At 43.2% G+C, this 13,274-nt stretch overlaps 4 protein-coding genes across 4 annotated transcripts; 2 read left to right on the top strand and 2 right to left on the bottom strand.

The window, feature by feature from the left end:
• The first annotated feature begins 784 nt into the window (after positions 1 to 784).
• On the top strand, positions 785 to 2,448 carry LOC129598870 (uncharacterized). The gene is made up of 5 exons (XM_055496956.1): positions 785 to 1,067; positions 1,144 to 1,263; positions 1,696 to 1,746; positions 1,837 to 1,977; positions 2,043 to 2,448. Exons 1-5 carry the CDS (start codon positions 914 to 916, stop codon positions 2,135 to 2,137), a joined length of 561 nt encoding a protein of 186 aa, XP_055352931.1. The 5' UTR covers positions 785 to 913; the 3' UTR covers positions 2,138 to 2,448.
• A 6,018-nt stretch (positions 2,449 to 8,466) lies between these two features.
• On the bottom strand, positions 8,467 to 9,430 carry LOC129598890 (uncharacterized). The gene is made up of 2 exons (XM_055496976.1): positions 8,822 to 9,430; positions 8,467 to 8,718 (listed from the first exon to the last, which is right to left on the bottom strand). The coding sequence occupies exons 1-2, from the start codon at positions 9,408 to 9,410 to the stop codon at positions 8,615 to 8,617; spliced, it is 693 nt and encodes a 230-aa protein (XP_055352951.1). The 5' UTR covers positions 9,411 to 9,430; the 3' UTR covers positions 8,467 to 8,614.
• Positions 9,431 to 9,777: 347 nt separating this feature from the next.
• Positions 9,778 to 11,106, top strand: LOC129598888 (uncharacterized). Its single transcript, XM_055496975.1, has 2 exons — positions 9,778 to 10,520; positions 10,715 to 11,106. Exons 1-2 carry the CDS (start codon positions 9,816 to 9,818, stop codon positions 10,970 to 10,972), a joined length of 963 nt encoding a protein of 320 aa, XP_055352950.1. The 5' UTR covers positions 9,778 to 9,815; the 3' UTR covers positions 10,973 to 11,106.
• Positions 11,107 to 11,523: 417 nt separating this feature from the next.
• On the bottom strand, positions 11,524 to 12,117 carry LOC129598883 (uncharacterized protein F54H12.2-like). The gene has a single exon (XM_055496969.1). It carries the CDS (start codon positions 12,115 to 12,117, stop codon positions 11,524 to 11,526), a length of 594 nt encoding a protein of 197 aa, XP_055352944.1.
• Positions 12,118 to 13,274: the final 1,157 nt, after the last annotated feature.

Below are 13,274 nucleotides of genomic sequence, written 5' to 3' on the forward strand. Positions count from 1 at the left end.
TTAGTAGATGGAAAATGCACAGCACTACTGACACAGAAGTAAGAATGATGCGAAAATGTAATATGTAGCTGATATCTGTGTAGTGAAAGTTATGTATCTTAAAATTATGTACCATGTACTAGTTATATAGATACCGTAAAATTGTGTTTAATTTAATAATTAAAAAATACGCGCATCTGGTTGCTTTATATCAGCTGTCGTTGCTGTCATTGCTGTTGCTATTTTCGTTTACGTAGCCGCACACTAAGGGCGTTAACAATGTAGCTGAGTGCTTTCGGTGCAAATTCGTTTATTAAATAACGTATTTCCAACGAGGAAAACATGGGCGTACACCCTTGGTGTTTGTTACGCGCTGTTAACACTGCACTTGTACAATACATTTCAATCGTGTGTTGCACTGCCACTGCATTAGACTGCAGAACGTGCTCAGGATGCTTGGCGTACGGATAAAACCATTAAAAAAACTGCAAGTAATACGGGAGTGCACAGTGCACACTACATCCGGCTCCCTTTCCGCTAAGCACGTGGGATCGGTCCAGCGTGAAGGAAAATTGCCGCCGCATCGTTTCACCGAAAATCGCTGCTTATATGCAAAACGACGACAGAATGCACAAGCACATAGTTAATATGTTTACCATTCAAGCCGCATTCCGCGCGTCGCGTTCTGCTGTTCTTGCACAATCCGTGTCATTGTTGACATTCACCGGCAAATAATGCTACCGCACTGCACTACTGCACAATTTTCTCAATGGACAGCGCGTGGAATAATATCAAAGCAGCTGCCGGCGCGATCCGTATAAAACCGGGCTGCACAGTTACTAGTGTAACAATAATCTTCTCTGGTGCTCCATTGCGAAGAACTTCGGTTAAGTATATAATTTAGTTTTCTACACTTGCGGATCCGAGCATCAACATGAAGTGCGCCGTGATTTTATGCGCTGTTCTTATTGGCTACGTCCGCGGCCAGTTGGTGGCCACTACGCAGTCGCCACAGCAGCCGCCCAACTGCGTTTGCACACAGCCGACCAATATGGTGGCCAGTTCCAATTCGAATTCCGCCAGTAATGGTACGTCAGCAGTTATTGGATTGAATACTTTTTTTTATGAAAAAAACAACAGCATGAAATAAGTGACATTTTACAGGAATGGGTGGAATGAGAGGAATGGGTGGAAGGGGACATAAGTCGAAGGGAATCTGCACCAATCTAAATCAAAATTATACGACCCGTTGTGATCTGGTCAACGCCATGGCGCTGAATCAAGGTTCGCCAGAACAGACTTATTAAAAACAATTGCCAATAATTTTTAAAAAATGTATGTAAGATTTCTAAAAATACAGTTGATTAACTTGATTCTACATATTAATGGTAAAAATATTTGTTATATTAGTCTGTTAATGCGTTTGTTGCACTCGTATTAGCTGAAAAATATTTGTTATATTTTTTTATTTAGATTATATTTATTTGTTTTATGCTCTGGATGCATGTGCTTATTACCGTATACATCTGATTATTTTTTACTTTCCTTTAATACATGTCGGTACATACTGCTGTTTTACGGTGCTGAAGCACATTTACGCGTCTTGCTCATTAAGCAGGCTATCACAAGAACATTTCACATTTACAATACCAGTAAATTTCTCCTGCTTTTTCTTCCGCTTCAATCGTTCTTGAAATATCCCGTTTGTTTTCTTAGGACTGGGTACGCGTCCATGCCGCACCAACATGACCATGTCGAACAATCAAGGTAACGCACTACATCTCCGTTAATCTACCACAATATTATATGATTGTAATAAACCAATTCCCTCAATGCAACTTGTAACTGTCGTTACAGCAATGCAAAACGGGAACGGCATGAGAGGCCAGTGGAAGCAGAACGGGGGCAGTCAACGCCAAATGCCCGTCTGCTTCACCAACAACCAGTCCGGATCTTACACACACCAAGATCTCAACACATTCCTGCAGAGCAATCCCAGTACGTGCATGTTAATTCCGCTTTTAAATAACTACGGAAATTTTAACAGCTGTGGCTTCTTACAGCGGTCGGCATCCGCTGCAAGCAAGCCTGTCCGTGTCCGGCTCTGCAGTGTCCCCGTCAGCGTGGCGGTGGACGTGGCCGATGGCAGCAGCAGTAATAACCGGACACTCCGCAATACTCTAAAGAATAGCTGGAGAGCAGAGTCTTTATCCGTGTGATTTCTTCTATTTGAAAATTATAATCAGTCATTTTCGTTGAACTTAAGCATTGATCGGACTACCGTTACACGGTTGGTGTGCCATCTGCCAGTCATCTGAGGCATACACTGCGCTTTATTTATGGACAGATTTTCTGTTCTTTGATGCCTTTTTCTTGTCGCCGTTGTCCCTGTAGCCGGAAGGAGTTGCCTTGCTCTAATCGTAAATGACTGAAATGTAGAAATAAATTAAATTTCTATGCAGGAGAAAACTTGTGCCAGTAATTGCAGTACCAGAAGAAATAAAATTAACAGGAATGTTTTTTTTATTTTGTTAATATACTTGTACAAGCGAAATGCCATTTTCACTTAAACTCAAAAGATCAGCTAGCAACAGGAATATTGTTTGCACTAAATATAAAATCCATTAGCCTAATTTTCATCGTTTTCTATCTACTATCACTCCTTTAATATCCGCAAACAACAAGATCATTAGCTTATAAATTTTACAAGCTAATGATTTTATTTGCGTGGGCATTTGACAGTCCACCACAGGGGTCGCAGATTCGCAATTGACAATGCCAAAGACGTCAGGTTTTCTCTACATGTTTGACTTGCTCAGTAAAGTTACGCTCACAATATTGCTTACACGAACAACCTCACAAATGCCAGCAGAATAGAATACGGACTGAATAATGTGGAAGATCTGCGAAATATTTGCAGCCTCATATTGCCGAGCGAAACGAGGCTTTATTTAAAAAGGTCAAGTTGCTTTTTAAGCTGCACAGTTGTGTGCCTGTGGGTATGTGTTTGCGTATGTGCCTTCACGATCAAAAGCGAACGGCTGGCCGCTGGCCGGATCTCCTTGAAGTTGGGCAGGAACAGTTCATACTAAAATACGGTAGTGTTTGGGAACTGGAAGTTGACGAAGATGGCATGGTCCGATCTCCGGCAAAATGTTTTTCCCTTTTTTGGAAAAACAGTGTTCGTGGAACAAGCAACAAACCAAATGCACAGAGTAAATTCACCGCTTACGAATATTTGTTTGCCTTAAAAATAATTTCAATTAAAATTTTCTTCTATTAAGTTTGACAAGGAAATGCAGATCTCAGACACACCCCCATTTAGGAGAACGTTCAGATATATGACAGGAAATGCAGCGTTGTAAACAGCGCCATTTGAGACTTAGTAGTGACATTCAACAAGGACGACAGTCAGATACTCGTACACCATTTGCACTTCACGTTCCCATTAGCCACACTCCGTGTAGCTAATTGGATGGGTCTTCGGATTTTGAAAGATAGCCTACATCGAGCGCGGTTTGGATTTGGATGGGTGACCACTCTGAGTTCAGGCTGCGAGTGCATGGCCCGCAAGGCTGTGTGCGAAGTGGTTAGTCGGCATCAGCGCTGACCGTACGGAGTGGCGTGTACGTTTCCTCGACGCCTGTGGTCAATACGGTTTCTACGTGGATCAACTCACCACTTCGATACCGTACGTGGACGTACGAAGGGCCTCAACTTCGACTCAACTTTGATACGGATGCGATATAGAATGATACTGATCTTGTTGTTCTGTGGCTTTGTGCCTTGTGCATGACGTACTCTGTAGCTTTGTGCCCGTATTAGCCTACAGCAATGCTGTGACGTGTTGCTTCTCTAGCGTACGTATTACTGGTGTTTAACGAGTTGTGGTGACTTGACTAGCCTTAACATATTTGATGTTCTTCAACGGATAAGGATATGTGAGAGTGCCCGTTTACGGGCTTGGCTACTCGAAATTAAATCAATCAAATCAATCAATCAATCGCACTGGCCGCGCAACTGATGTGAGTTATCTTGGCGCCTGACGGGGCATAATGCGGGATCCTGTAACACGTCTGTTATGGTAATCGGTGGCACTCGGAATTACGGATGGACCTCCTATTGGCGCCAGCTGATCAGCTGCTGTCAATCGTCGCAGTGCGTAAACCATGACATACCGCAACTGCAGTCGGTAGTCGGCTTTCATTGCAAAACACACAACCTAAAAAACAGAGGTGACGTGAAACGGAATGCATGGAGATCTATAATAAAACCGCAGTTTCTGCCGGTGACAGTAACCTGCGCATTAAAATTACTGTAAATATCAAATACAGATAATGAAGGCGTAGTGCTGCTCCTGCTCTTTGCCAGAGTTTCTTTGCATAGAAAATTTTTTATTTGCTATAACGCTTTCCAGCTGACACCGTTTCTCTGGGACTTTAATTTCGTAATGGTTTGTTAATATTTTGCCAAATGGCAAATTGATTATTTTAAATTCCCAACTGCTCGATTGCATTTTGTACCGTTAGGTTTACCGGACTTGTTGCGTAACCAAGCACTTGGACAGCCGCCATCCATAGGATAAGCAACGGATACTGAACATCGTCTGGGGAAATTTTGACGAATTCCGTTGTCACCGGCAGCACTAGGGAACATGCGGCCGTTACGGCAAACGAAACACACATCATGTTGGTGGTAGTCATCCGTTTTTGTCCCTTCCATTCGCCTCTTTGACTCGCGGCATCCATCGGGATCGGCATTATCCGCGACCTTCTATTAAAGGTCTTCGCGTAGATAATACCATAGGCTGCCGCTGTACCACATCCGGGAATATAACCGCCGGTGATATAAATCAGCCGTCCGAGTTTTCCTTGCGGTACTACAGCACACGTTCCAATGGGGATGATGACGTAAAACAGCCCAAAATCAAACCAACCAAAGCCCGAATAAATCAGCGCTATCGTCCATAGTAATAATACTACCACAACTTCGTTACGGGAACGAGAAAATTGCCGGTATCTGTACGGGAGATACAGCGCTACGATCCGGTTGAATGCAATATAGAAATCCAACCAGAAAGCCGCGAACCGACATCCCAACTGGATCCACTGCCAGGCTTTACAGTATTTGGCATCTATTTGCCAATGCCAGATTTGTTTCATATAAACACTGTAGCAGACTAGAGGATAACCGAAACCGCATAATACGGCATAGGGGATAAAGCAATGCGCGATGAGTAATCCGCAACCAGCGCGGAGTTTCGGCGTGCAGATTATCAGGCTGATGAGAAGAAGACTGCCAAGGGCACCTTCAACGCATAGGAACAAATACACGGCGGCCCATGCATCTATCCAGTTGACAGGAATTGAATGAGTTGAGGTATTAATTGTTGTTAAAATGATAGCGGCATTCACCGGCGCTGCGGTGTGGTTCATTTCAAATTTTCAGTACATACTACAGTGCGTTTAATAAAATTAAATTAACTTATATTGAATTTATTCAGGCAAGAAAATTTAAATTTGAATTTAGCGCTTGGCGCCTGTTAATCTGAAAACAATAAGAGTTTTGGCAGGAACTGATTGTAAATCGCAGTTCTGCCGAATACTCAAAATAAAAAGAAAGGTTACATAATGACAATCCATCGGTTGAACTTGAACCCGAATCACACTGCACGATACTCCCTCTCTTGGAACAGATTCTGAGCCTAACGTGACTGGTAGATAATTACTGAAGGATTCCAGCAAGGAACGCCGTGCACTGTCAGAATGCACGCTGATCGGTAAACACGGAGCGCGTGTTTCGGAAAGAATATCGTTAGACTGCGCATTGAGGACATTATACAAACATTTTAAGCCGCCAGCTTTTCTCCAAAATCCCTCGGGAAAATATTTTGTCGGTAACCGCACACGCACCGTTGCCGGTCATTCCTGACGTCGGAGCTTTTGCGGTTCAAGGCGGTCATGCGTTTTGATTTCTGCTCTCTCGACATGGACGGTAACGCTGATTTTCCGGTTATAATAAACACCTACGCCTAGTTCGTTCAATGTATAGGAAATTAAATGCCTGTACAGTTCAGTGAATCGAGTTTATATGCATGACGGAAGTCAGGATAAGCGGCTTCTGTTTGTTGTGTAGCATGCTGCGCTGACAGTATTAAAACTTATGCTTCCTCTCCTCGCAAGCTACCCTACTCGTAGCTTTTGGTATAAGAATGGATGCTGGATATTGCTTGGTTAAGAGTGCTTACTGCGTAAGTGGAGCATGCCAGCAAGGGTGTGTTTCGCCATAGCGAAATCTCGTTCATAAATAATTAAATTCCGTTTAGGCGGATTTTGTACATTTGACATGATGGATAGGGTTTTGAGTTTTCATGCGCACAAACTGCGAGTCAACGCATACGAGAATACGAGTACATTTAAAGCATACAAGTATAGGCATAAGTATAGCTTTTTCGTATCTTTTCTCTATTTCACCTGCTGCCGATACCGACGTTATGGCAGGGTTTTGCAAACAACGATAAACAAACCATTTAGAAATTATTGTGAAGGATATTGATGGAATAGTACATTTTCCTTTATTTTTTCATAGATAAAAATGCACGTATCTGGACGCAAGCAAAATGGCGACGGTGAAACGAAGAGAAAAAGTAAAACGATACCTGAAACCCTCATGATGAAAGCAAAAGCACCAATATAACTGCATTAGCATGAAACTGCAAATTGCAAGAACGAATATCTGTAATCCTTCGTTTAAGCAACTGCATTATGATGAGAAATACAGGCTACATAAAATCTGCGAGAAGTACGAGTAACTGTTTGCTTCTGGCATTTTTGCGAGTGCTATTAATTTTGTATCTGCGTAAAAGATTCTCCCACCGCCAGTACTCACGGTACATGTTCGGCGTATCATCGTAAGATATTAATTTTTCCTTCACGGCATAATTTTAGCGCGTACTTTAAGGCATACAGTAGCAACTGTCAGATATCAGCAGCCCGCTTGTATCTGCGACACGACTGCTGCGCACGTATATGTTACTCATCTTTCTTCTATGACTAAGAGAAAAAACTGAAATATGTTCCCACCAGTGATAACAGATACACGAGTAGAAAAAAATACCATATCTGAGAGCACCGTGAATTCTGCAATAAATCAGCCTTCATTGCCGTTTATTGCCATGGTCAACGCAACACAACAAGTTCAAACTTAATGAGAAAAATAATTTAAGCTTAATGACATGCAATAATTAAGTTTTTCTTCATGTGGGCAAAATTTGCTAATTAGGTGCTAAAAATTCAGGTGCAAAATTACTACTACTTAAGTGCAAAATTAATTATTAGGTGCTAAATGTTCTAATTAGGCGTAAATGATTCTAGTTATAACTGTTCATTAAAGTTTGCTTAATTAGTAATTAGTTAATTAAGTTAATTAAACCATATTATCTCAACACTTAATTACGGACTATAGCGTAATTTCATACAGTTTAATGCAGCACGGAATCATCACGAACATTTATAAGCAGCTCAGGATAACTTTAACGAGTTGATGTGCGGTCGTGAATGTGGCCACGAATTATAAAACCGAGCTCAACAGCTCGGTTTTATAATTCAGCAACTGATTCTCCATCTGACCAATGCGCGCAGCGTTATCAGTGAATCTGTCTGACTCACAAATCAGTGCGTGAGTTGGAGCGCGCTCGAGCGTTTTGACATAGATACAATTCGCATCTGAATCCCAATACGTGGTAAATTTGACAGTTGCTAGTATAGAAATCACACCGGCTGTACTTCTGACGTATGGGCAGCAAAGATCTTTTTTAGCTTATGGGAATCCGCTACTTTCAATCTTTAGTGACATGGTTTTGGAAAAATAGAATTAATAATTCAATTAAAAAAAGAATTTCCAGCGTGGAAAATAGGAATTAAAAATTCAATTAGGAAAATCGTGATTGGTCGGTTCCAGTTAGCTGCTGGGCCAATCACATCACGCGACTCACTTTTGAATCTACCATGGCATTTTTGCTTCTCCAAAAGGTCTGAGTTCTGCAGAACAACTTTTTTAAAGTTTGCCACGGAAATCAAGTGGGGAAAACTGTAATCTTCGCTTTCGTGCTAGAGTCAGCTCTATCAACCAAGTCTACAAAGGCTAGCTTATCGATTTGCAAGTTGAATTGGAGTGCAGTATACTAGGTGAACGTACGTACTGGTAAGAACGCAGAGCGAGCGAAGCGACGGCTGTCACAACTTTGATTGTAATTCTGTTACCGCAGCATTCAAACACTCCACAGACTTTGCGCCCAGAAAATTACATTTCCCCGAATGAAAAAGAACAGCAGTACATGAAAATAAGCGAATAGGTAAACCAGTAAATAATTCCGGAGTATAGGATAATTGCAGGCGATTACTGATACTTTCCAGATTTAACTTTTGACCAAAGTTAAAGGAACCAATCATATTAACAATACGATAATTTGTAACCATACAGCGATAACCATACTGACGTAATACACTAGTAAAATGATGCAACAGCGCAGGACTCCCGTCTGGACGTGCCGCCGTTGACCGTAATCCGTCCATTAGCATACAGCTGACAATGACCTTTCATGGGGTGCAGTGTCCGCAGGAGTAACCCGGAAAATCTATGCGGTAGGTACTGGGCCATCGACAGTGTCTTCTCCAACTGGGCGAGGTCCAGGATACAGTTTAGCTCCGCAGTCGCCACAACATTGGTCACCTTCACAATCTGCTAATACGAGTTCGATTACTACCACGTATGTGCAAAAGCCGGCTGGTTATAATGACTACCGATTCGTAAGCATTGTTGCGGTATATACGAGCGCTCTTACCGATCCAGTGGACGGTTCCGCATTCGCATTCATCTTGGGTCAGCTCTTTCTTGGTATCCGGTCGCTCTCTCATGCAGGTCGTGCAGGTCTTCTGGTTCAGGTACCCCTCCAACCATCTGGCGTACGCAACAGGCTTATTCCACTTGTCTGGACGTTCACTGGACAGCTGGCAAAACGGTGGACACTTCAAATCGTCCAGGTTGAGAACGGTCGCTGGCTTCAGAATGCTGGCTAGGACGGCACACTTGTCTGCACCCTTTGCATAAAACTGCACATCGTACTGACGCTCGCCCTTACAATGAGGATGACCACAATCGTGTTCGTCACCGAAATCGTCAAACATAACAGAGTACCAGGTGTCAATCGTACTACGTAAGCTGCGAATATTTTCAGACAACTGCATGCCAAATATAACACCCTTATTAACATTACGTAATCCATATTCTTCAACAATATATTTCTTAGATGGATGGAAAACTGTCGCGAACATACTCTTGCCTTTCTCAGGACAAATAATAGCAAAATGCTTAAACACTTTAACATTTTGAATCTCAACATATTTAGCATCCACAACACAGTGAACAGCCATTTTGACAGCACTCTAATAAGACAAGTGAACATCAAATCCAAATGTGACAACTGATTTTGCTGTAGCTCGCTTTTGAAGTGTGTTGGCAGTGCTCCTGTGGCTAACCTACACAATGGTATAGCTAGCCGACGCAGTGGCTAACATACGCAATGGTGTAGCTAACCGACGCAGTGGCAACGTACACACTGCAGTGGCTAACGTACACACTGCAGTGGCTAACTTACACAGTGCAGTGGCTAACTTACACAGTGCTAGCCTAACGACTAGGTGGATAAGCACTAACCACTTATCAGTATAAAATCAGTCTACAGCCAGAGCCCTGAAAAGCAGTTTTCAGTTTCGTTTTCCTTTTCTGATCTGACTTTTGAAAATTGCTGGTGACCTTTTAGTTAACATTTTTCAATAATGGAATTTCTCGCTAATATCCCGTCGACCTCGACCCCGGCCCGGAAGAATCCTAAGCGCAAGATCACCATGAAGATCTCCAAGGACCGGACGCAGCTGGAACCTATCAAGCGCCAAAAGAAATCCGACATTGCCAGCAGCAGCAGCGCCTCCGCTCTTACCGGCAAGCATGCCCGCTACGCCTGTACCGAACAGGGTCTGCCCGTCTACAAAATCGGATTCGACAAGTTCGCCCTGTTTCGCTGGTTGGAGGGAGGGACGAAGGTGGTCCTAGCCGAATTCAAAGAGCAGCCGGATGGTACCTTTAAGCCTGTGGATGCCAACAAGTACATCGCCATGACCATCAACAACTTTTTGCGCCTCTGCGGATTAATGCTGACTGGTAAAGCCGACTTGGTCTCATCGTGCCCGCCATTGTTCGATAATGGAAAGCTGTCTCCTCACTACTGCCTGGACGACAACCTGTACTTCCAGTGGAGCCGCTACAACAACATGGACCTGGCCACTGTACGCCGCTTTAACCTGTCGCCTAACAAAGATTTATATCCAACCAAGGTCGGTATTTCTTTCGGTCGGAAGGCCTACGAAGGACTCAAGGAACTGGTGGTGGACTTTACGCTGCTGAAGGAGATCCGGGACACCAACGAAGCTCACGATGTCGCCGCGGATCCCAAGCCTGGTCTCGCTTCCGTTTCGTTGAAACAGGTTAGTTGAATACGTACAATTATTTTAATTTTACTTGTTGCAAATTACAATGTCGGTTTTTAATTGTTGATTTTTAACAATGCGTAATTTTGCGTTGCTTGTTTTTTACAACATGCAATTTTTGAGCTGTCAATTTTTGCACTTTGTTATTTTTAAACCGTCAGATTTTCACACTGGTCCGATTTATTTGTTAGGAATTGGCTGAAATTATGTTTCGCAATATTCGGGAGCACCGTGAGAATGCGACTGGTCGTACGCCGATGCGCGGAATCGCTACGGATGAAGAATGGAACACTGCCGAAAAGGACGTTCTGGAAAAGAAGCAGATTCATGGTGTGTTGTTGTTGCTTAATCAGCTTGATGTGGGTCAGTGTATTGATTTAGATGTTGATAGCTACTTGGCACAGTTCCGTAAGGAAGTGCGTGCCCAGTTGGATAAAATGATGATGTAATGCGTAACGCTGCATGCCGTAATTACTGGTTATTTATTTCATATTAATGCACGAACAATCTGTTTTTCTAGAAATTTGCTATTGCATATTTCTGTATTAAGTTGGAAATGATGATTAACAGTTCGGCAAACCATCTTGTCATTGCTCGCCTTATTTTCAGTAAACATTTTAACAATTGAGCCAAATGGCTGACCACTGCATCGCTGTAGAATAAAAAACATACAATACTGTCCACACACAGTAGAAAATTCAGATTGCAAACACTTCGCCTTGGGTCACTAGTCTAACACTACCAGAAAATCTTTGCTTGAGTGCGTTGCTGTAATACGCCGGTAACTTCCCATTCGAGTCGAAAAATTCAATGACACTGGCTTGGTCTTGGTATATGGCCACCCAGTGCTCGCCCGGCTGCTTTGCTGGATCCGTATTGACGATACATGATGCAGGATAAGGCTGTAGGTCCATTGGTACTTCATCGGCAGCAAACACACCACGGAATGTTGAGCTAGTAATAGGGTTAGCCCGCATGGCCGCCGATAATTGTTCCGAGTTCATGTTGAGAAGTCCGCAATCAGTTGACGATGCTGGTTAAACTCAATAATACTATCAAACACCATCATGCACACCATCATCAGCGATTTAGCATGTGACTTTGCAAAGGTCACCGACACACTTAAATTTCCCTGTTTGATTAAAGTCAACGGTCCACGCCCCGTATGACCAGGTGTCAAATCAAAACCAAAAATAGCGTATCCTTCGTTATAGCCATTACGATTGACCGACCAGCATCCGGTGGGATGGTTTTTTGCGCCCAGTGCATCCAGCAACCCATCGTAACATTCCAATGACTGATTTTTCGCAAAATCAGCATTGTATGGTTTGGTCGGATAACTTTGTCCATCCACTTCCACACTTATTTGCCGTACGTCGAAATGGTGAAAATTAAATGGATTTTTCTGGTAATTGCCGTGAAAATCTTCGCTGTCCAGGAAACCAATGAATACCACCTTAGGAATTTGACCAATCTGCAGATTGGTCACTACAGTACTTTGGGTGTTCTTCGGAATGTCGGCCACCCGCATGACAATCCGTTCAATGTGGTATTTAACCGTGCGATTCAGTAACTGGCCGGCTACAGCGGTCATAAAGTCCGGAGCCGGAATATAACGGCGTACCGATAACCGAGCATTCCGAATGAATGGTTTGTATGTTTTGGTATCTTTATCGGCATCCCAAACGCGTAGGCAAAATTCTGGCCGGTTCATAACTAATCGTATTTGGACAGGAATACCCGTACAGAGCGGTTTGCTTTGGTCAAATAAATCGGCAAATATTTTTCCGGATAATTGTACATATTCTCCCTTCCCAAAAAGGTCATACCGCCATACTTCACCAGTGTTATCGGTCTGATTATTCATTTTTCCCGGCAAATCCAGTGCATAGCCCGCTGAGCTTAATTGCGAAAATTGCGCTTCCGGAGAATGAAATAACAATGATTCAAAATAAGCGCGATACGGATAAAATGTTGCCGCATCCGAGATGAGGCGATTAGCCACCGTTACATGAACCGATTGGAATAATGAATGCAGAAAATTGTTCACCGGGGCCACCCCCTCAGCGGCAGTGATTATTTCAAAATTATTCTGGTTATTTTTCTTGACCTTTATTGCCACTTCCAACTCCAGTACCATGTCACCTAAACTCAACAGTCCAGCCGTACTTGGAGGAATGTAGAAGTTAATATCGCCAGCCGTCCCATCCTCGGTAAATATCGTTGTAGGATTAAGTTTCTCGTGTTCAGTGCGCCATCGGTCGGTCAATGTTGCAGGCAAAGCAAAGAGCTGATTTTCCAACTGCATTGCTGGCTCCGAATTGGGCATCATCATCATTGCCATGATTACAGAAAATCAGGAATATTTGTCGGGGGAATTCTACGGGCACGCTTCGTTGTTCTACGGGTTTTTCGAGTACGCTTTTTTCGCACACCTTCGCCTTGCTGCATCCGTTTACTAATAGCTTCGCTAGCTTGTGCAGCGACGTCTTTAATAGCTCCGGTGGCTGCTTCTTGCAAGTGCGGTGTTGCTGCTTCGAGTGCTGCCTTAGCATGCGGTGCCGCTCTTCGTATAATCGGTTTAGCAAATGAAGAAATCTTAGCAATAATATTCTTTAATACTTGCGCAAAACCAGAACCATTCTGCAAGGTACCACGATAGCGCAGAAGAGGGCTACCACCAGTCTGCGCCACGAAAACGTCTTCATAACGCCGCGGATCAGGAACATACGGTACTAAAGGCATTTTAGA

Source organism: Paramacrobiotus metropolitanus, unplaced genomic scaffold, assembly GCF_019649055.1.
Source record: "Paramacrobiotus metropolitanus isolate TYO unplaced genomic scaffold, Prichtersi_v1.0 Parri_scaffold0000131, whole genome shotgun sequence".
Classification (NCBI taxonomy): Eukaryota; Metazoa; Tardigrada; class Eutardigrada; order Parachela; family Macrobiotidae; genus Paramacrobiotus; species Paramacrobiotus metropolitanus.